The 7,500-nt window shown below is 39.9% G+C and overlaps 1 protein-coding gene across 1 annotated transcript in view; it reads left to right on the top strand.

Annotated features, from left to right (window-relative positions):
- LOC138056998 (fibronectin type III domain-containing protein-like) overlaps positions 1-7,500 on the top strand; it is a 46,748-nt gene that overhangs the window by 18,200 nt on the left and 21,048 nt on the right. Inside the window, exons 5-6 of the mRNA XM_068903006.1 lie at positions 1,389-1,503; positions 7,234-7,445. Of these exons, the coding sequence (XP_068759107.1) occupies positions 1,389-1,503; positions 7,234-7,445 (327 nt within the window). The remainder of the gene's footprint in view (positions 1-1,388; positions 1,504-7,233; positions 7,446-7,500) is intronic.

The following is a 7,500-nucleotide window of genomic DNA, read 5'->3' as shown; positions in this document are numbered from 1 at the left end:
TATTAGTCTTACCATTTGCAATACGTCGTCTTTCTTGTCATTTATTTTAAGACACTGAGTGAGAGTTGATGAACTGGAAAAGTGCGATCCCTTACTTAGGGTGCGTTCGAATGACCATATTCCGGAATAGGAATACATGGAATACACGTAGAAATCCTTCGTTTTTACGGAGATTCACATAAAAATTGCCAAACACCTGCTAAAATGCTATTTTAAACATATTGTTGCTATCCTTGCTGCTTCGAAACGTGCCAAACATACCGTTTTAATCATCACCCCGCGTATTCTTATTCCAGAATAGGGTCAATCGAACACACCCTTAGTGTACAGCCCCTTGCAACTTGATTAGAAAGCCTAGGCTAGTATGTCCTCTTAAGGACAGATAAGAGGAATTCTGCATGGGAGAAGGGAAAGCACAGTGATGAGAGCACTCGCTTCCCACCAATGTGGCCCGGGTGCAATTGCCAGACTCAGTATGACAATGTGGGTTGAGTTTGTTGGTTCTCTGCACTGCTCTGAGAGGTTTTTCTTCTCCTCTGGTATTCCCCTATCCACAAAAACCAACCTATGATTTCAAATGAATTGATTTGATTTGAGTTCTGTACGGTGCCTGCAATTACAGAGGTGTCAACCTATGGAGATCTAAAATAACCTGGAGACTTTTTTCTGCCCGGTCTCTCCCCCCCCCATCAAGCTACCCACTCCCCCACCCATCCCCCAACAGCTCCTTCAGAATACAACAATAATCTACCGCCATTGTGAATTTGCGGGAAAACAGGGTACTTATGTCAAGAATTTTTATTGGTTTATCGGAGATCCAATCAAACAATCGGTTACATAGCTGTGATAACAAACAGGTAAAGGAAGCCATTTTGTTTAGTTCTATCAACGTCTGTTTGAAACTCAGAGATGAAGAAATGCATTAAAGAAAAAAAAAACAAACGAGTTTGAAAAAATCATTTTTTTTTTAAACTTGGGAATGCAATTTGACTCTAGAATGGAGAAAAGTCTGTGAAAGGTTCAGAGTCGTTTTTATCCGGGAGATTTAATGACTTGTACGGGAGACCGAGAGATTCGTTCCGTACCCGGGAGAGTTGGCACATATGCAACTGGTACATGTACCTCAGCGCTAAATACAGTTGACACTTGAATAAATTTAAAGTTCAACACTTTATAAAGAAACTGTACGCAAGTGTTCGAAGCACGGAAATTTGTCAGATCCAGTTTGGAGCAATCTGTTGGGAACGCAAGTTACAAGTAATAGCAGTGTATATAAATATTGAAAAGTTAAAACATAGTAAATAGTTACATCATGTAGGTACATTTATTGCACTGCATCATCTCTTCTAAGAGCTGCTATGTTTGGTTTATAATTTTTTTTTTTAAAGGCTTACCAGATCCCGCCATATTTAGCATTCCATCTTTTACTTCTGCAACATCAAATTCTGTTCAAGTAGCTGTGGAGGGAAGAAGTAAGGTGTTGTATTGCTTAGCTACTGCAAGGTAAGGGATCAGAAGCAAGGTAACTTACCTTTTAATGGAACATGGTACATATGTTGCAGTGAGATGGTAATTTTGTTGTGCTGTAAATACTTATATAATTGTAGACACAAAGGGGCTGATGGTGGTCTACAATGTAAAAGAAATGCTTGTTTATAAGTGAGTTGTAGCATTTTGACTCAGAATTTGACAGTCTAGGTCTGAGGTCTAGGTCCCATGCAAGAAGGGGAGGGATTCTCGTCTCGCTTAGGGGTGTAAATTTTGGATTTTGGTCTCACCTAGGGTGTTCTGGGCAAAACACAATCATACGTGGCCGTGAAGGTCTCCTTTAGGGTTGTTCGCGAAGAAATGTAAGAGTGTATATTTACACTTTTATATTTCTTCATGTAGGTGAAAGTATTAGATGATAATGTCTTTGCCATCATTAAAAGTCACTGTACTTTTTTATAATTATATCCATGTTTTAATATGGTCTCTTTTAGGTATCAAAAAAAGCCTGGGCCACACACAGATTGGTCTCCTTTAGGGGTTTAATTTAAAATTTCCGACGAGCATTCCTCGCCTTTTTATATGGGAGTCTCCCCCCCCCCCCCCCCCCAACTTGCCTTCACCTAACTACTTGTATGTTATAGTATGGAAAATGTTGTTTTTTATCCTTAATCCATTGATTCCCAGAGTAAAATACTAAGTATGGCCGGTTTAGGCCGGTTTGGATGTCAAAGGGTTAATAATTTTGTTTCTGCAAACATTACTAATTGCTCGAGCGAGCGCAGCGAGTGAGAGCAACACTAATCTTGCAATGCACCTCGGGGCTATCGTGCAATGAATCTCGAGATTGCATGCCTGAGTGCGACCGATTATAAATGCTATGGCTTGCGCTTTAGGTTCTGAGGTACACTCTGCATTCGGGCCGTTGAGTTACATTCTTCGGATTGCCGTCGGACACCGAGCGCCACCGAACGAATGCTCGGCTAATCACATGGCAGAAAAAACCATAATATTCGTTTCTTTGAGTTGTGGTAGATTTGTGTAGTGGCAGTTTTTCCTCTGGATTTTCCTTTTGTTTTCACGGTAAGTATCATTATGGATCGACTTAGATATATTATTGAAAGTTGTCAGAGCTTTCAAACTGTGTTAAACTCTGGTTTGAGAAACATTTCCCTTCAAATTCTTCGCATTGTCATGCATGTTATGTTGTGTTATGGCTACCATCACCATCGACTACTGCAAGGCGTTTGGTCTTACAAAATCTCCCCTCTTTGGGGCTGCCTGCATTGATCAGGTCTCCTCCTACTCGAGCATTTCCCTTCTCATTGAAAACGACCAGTAATAATAATAATAATAATAATAATAATATATTATTATTATTATTATTATATTATTATATTATTGTAATATTATATTATGGCGGCGAGTAGTGTGGTCGGGCTCTGACAGCTTTGTTAGAAATCTGGTCTAATACAAAAGCAAGCCAAGCTTAGAGCACTATTACCCATCTGAACAAGTATTCATATACTTTGGCTGTTGTCAAACCTAACAGGAGAGACTTTTGGTGTCTCACAGCGAAGGAAATCAAACTTATATTTTCATAGTTATTTTTCATTTGAGTTTAATGGACAACCTGAATATGGAAGAAAATAACGGACAAGCTCAAGGCAATCGAAGGTTAAAATGGACTGATGAAATGAATTCTACACTGCTCGAATGTAAAAGGAAAGCTGTACTGATGACAAAATCGAATGCACCTGAAGCTATGGATGGCAATCGTAAGAAAGGTTATATGGAAATCATGAAGGAGCTATGGGATCAGCATGGTTACGAATATCTTGCAATACCACGGAAAAACCTACGAAACCAGGCAGCTCGACTAGAGAAATCGTTAGGCAATGCAGCGAACAATATTTTAGATAAAGTTGGAAGACGGCAGGGGGTGAAACCGAAAGAAATAGCGATGAAAATATCGAAAATATCGCAAATATTGATAATATTTCGACAGAGGAAAATGCTAATCAGCGTGAAAATGGAATGAATTTCCATAGCATTCACAGCACTACTCCTATGGGATTTACAGAAAATCAATTAACTGTTGAGGCACGTGCGCTAAAAGAAAAGGCTTCACAAATGTTTGAATTTGTGTACAGTCAACCGGGTGATTATGGAGCTCGTGAAATCGACACTAGGACTAAAGAAAAACTAACAAAAAGGGACATTGAAAACATCAACATTGTCGTGGGTGAAGTAATTAACCAACACACTATATCACCAGTGGAGGATCCTTTTATACTTCTATGGATTGTTAATTGTGCACTTTATTCGACCTTGGCCACTTTTCTGTTGTTGAAGAAGTGGAAAAAACCCAATGTAAGCGGAAGACCAAGGAAAGCTTTAAATGATAAAAAGAAGAAAGAATACGAGGAAAAAGCTATGAATCTCAGGAATGTGATATCTATTGCAAAGGCGGAGCTGGAGCGATTACGAGAAAATAGAAAGTTGACAAAGAAAGGAAGGAAAAACAGAAGATTATTGTTAGAAGAGTGTAGAGCAATCTCTTCTGTTGAACTCGTAAACTATATGGAAAAGAAGAAGTCACAGCTACGAAAGTTGAAGGGGAATCACATCAAACAGAAGAAGCAAGACGAAGCAAGATCTTTAAATCGTCAATTCAAGCAGGATGCAAGGAGTGTATACTCAAGGTTTGGTACATTGTGCAAGGGTGAAGAGGGTCGACCTAAATTTGTAAGGGACAATGACAACAGCGATAACGGATACAATACATTTGAGAACGTTGATCAAGCATGTAGCTTCTGCATGGATTTATGGGAGAAGAGTGGGACTGGTAACGAAGATGTAAAATGGTTGCGACCCATAAGAGAGGCGATTGCCAAAAAGGTACTTCCACCCTCTGATGAGTCGTGGGGCCTTCATACTATACAGACTGTAAAGATCTTATCGAAGAAACGAAACTGGAGTGCTCCGGGTCCAGATAAACTCGTTAACTATTGGTGGAAACGTGCACAGGTACTTCATGAGGGTGTGGCTAAGGCCTTTGTGTCTATTTCTGAGAGAACTGAGGATTATCCTGCTTGGTTCTCTGAAGGAAAGACTAGACTTATACCGAAATCCGGAGAGTTCACATGTGAAAACCAGCGTCCAATTACGTGTTTAAATAACATGTACAAATGGTTTACCTCGTGTCTGCAAGATCCTATAGACAGTCACTTGACTGAGAATGAACTGATGGAGAATGAACAAAGAGGTGCAACGCGAAATGCAGTGGAACGTCGGACAACCTTATGATAGATCGAATGGTTACGTTGGATTGCCATAGAGGGCATCGAAATCTCAGTATGGCGTGGGTAGACGTGAAAAAAGCTTATGACACCGTGATCATAAATGGTTATCTAAAAGTATGGATGTACACTGTTTCCCCTATTGGCTGTGCAGAGTAATAAGGCAACTACTAAAGAGCTGGAACACTAAGATCATTGTTAGAACAAAGTGTGGAACCGAGACCTCCCGTACTATTCGATTTATGAGAGGACTACCTCAGGGCGATGCGCTATGTCCACGTCTGTTTACGCTCTGCTTAAATTCAGTAGCGTGGCTACTTAATGCAACAGAGGGTTATAAGCTATCCAAACCAATTGGTATGAAGATAACTCATCTACTGTACATAGGTGATCTTAAAGTTTTCTCATCGTCGCAAACAAAGCTTAATACAGTCCTAAGATCCACATGTGCAGCAATGAATGATATTGGATTACAGTGGAACCAGAAGAAGTGCAATACTATTCATGTCAAGAGAGGTGTTCTAGTGCATGATGCAGCAGGTCTTAAACTCGATCAGACGTCAGTGGTTCAGAGTATCAAAGAAGGTTCAAGCTATAAGTTCCTTGGAGTATGTGAAACAGTGAAACAGGACGAGAAGTTAGCTCTCGTGAGTGCAGCAAAGGTCTACCTTCAACGCTTGTCTGTAATCTGGTCTAGCCCTCTTTCCGATGTTAACCTAGTAATAGCAACTAATCAATTCGCAGTTCCCGTGCTCAGCTATTTGATGTGGACCCAACACTGGCCTATCACCGAACTGAGAGTAGTTGATAGAGAAGCAAGAAAGATTATTCACGAGAACGGAGGAAAACACCCATTGAGCTCGACAGCTGTTGTGTATCTACCCAGACACCTAGGAGGGCGTGGCCTGAGATCCGTTGAACAAGAATACAAGCGTTGAACAAGAATACAAGCTTACAAAGATCAAAGCTGCTGTAAAGCTCTATCAGAATGCAGACCCTACGATAAGAACTGTCCAGATGTTTGAGGAGAGAGCAGTGGAGAAAGGCCGTTCTTCACTACTAACTGAAGCACACAAATATGCAGAGGAACTGGAGATAAGTTTATCTCTTAGATACCCAAATCCTTCAATTACTTTAGCTAGAAGACCAGAGGTAGAAGTTGAGGGAAACGAAGATCAAAGAACTCTTGAAGCGTGCAATGATAAAGAAGCTACAGGAGGCCATAAAGGCAAAGAATTGGCATGGGCGGTTACTCACATCGCGTTGGAAAGATGAAGAACTTAGTCAAGATGTGTGCTTTGCATGGATGAAGGATTGGTCATCGGCACCCACCCATACAGTTGCAGGTATGATCGAACTCTATGAACAACTCTTGCCAACCAAAGTGTATACAACACAAAAGACCAAAACAACCCAGGGAGACGTAAGCTGTAGGCTGTGCGGTAAAGAAGCAGAGACACTTCCACATATTTTGTCAGGATGTTCTACACTTGCTCAATCAAAGTATTTGGACCGACACAATGCTGCTCTGAAGATATTATTCTTCGAGAAGTGCAAAGATCTCAAGCTGGTGGAAGGTGTTCCTCCTTGGTATTCACCTGTGAAACCAAAACCTATCTATGAGTCGGAAGAAGGGAAAGCTTTTTGGGATGTGGCGGTATATGCAGAACACACATATGTTAGAGCTAATAGAATCGATGCTCGTTTCGTGGACCACAAGGCAAAGCAAGTCTGGGCAGTAGAAATGAGCTGCCCCTGGATTGATAATCGTGCAAAGAAAGTTGAAAAGAAGGCAATAAAGTATGGTCCACTACTTTTAGAATTGAAACAACAGCATCCTGGTTACAAGGTACAGCAATGTAATATCATCATTGACGCATTGGAAGGATGGTAGAAGAAACTATGAAGAAGCTTGTTGGTGCCCGATCAAAGTGTGTTTTAGAGAAGATGCAGAAAGCCACCATTTCATACTCGTTGCATATAGCTCGTTATTTCAAAGCAGCTGTTTTATAATTTGGAACATTTTATTTTTTGACAATGAGCTATTAACCTTTCATTATTACTTTTAATTTATTGTACATATTGTATACTTTTTTTCAACATTTTTAAAAACTTATTTTATAGGATCATTTGCTTAGATGTATGGTTGTGTAACTAGTTTGATTTCCTTTTAGGTTGTATAGGTTATGCTGGGCGCCCTATACATGCCATAGATTTTTTGCATTTATACGTTTTGATACTGCAAATAATAATAATAATAATAATAATAATAATAATAATAATTATTATTATTATTATCATTATTAATACCAACTTTATTCAGTGGAAAGAAGGTGGAAAGCATGGTCGAACCATTTAAGCCACCCTGGTTCCCCCATCCACCCTGACTCCTCCATTAATAACGTCTTTAAGACGTTTTGATGCAAAATCCTTTCTTTCACAGACCATTCCCAACAATAACCTGGAAAAAAAATGGAAAGGAACTTCGACATGGGGTAGATTTCTTTGAAATTCCAAGTCAATTGAAAGGACGGCTCCTGAACATCACAAAGGTGGATGAGAATATGCACGAAGATATTTATACCTGCCAAGCCAGCAACAATCAAACCACAGAAATTGGTCCACAAGAACGTAATATTAACCTTCGGGTAGAAGGTAAGCTCTTAAAGTGCACCTTAATACCTAACAGAATTTTGAAGTGAGCCCTCTT

This window comes from Montipora capricornis, chromosome 7, assembly GCF_036669925.1.
Source record: "Montipora capricornis isolate CH-2021 chromosome 7, ASM3666992v2, whole genome shotgun sequence".
In the NCBI taxonomy this organism is placed as follows: Eukaryota; Metazoa; Cnidaria; class Anthozoa; order Scleractinia; family Acroporidae; genus Montipora; species Montipora capricornis.
This window is presented reverse-complemented; position numbering and strand designations above follow the sequence as displayed.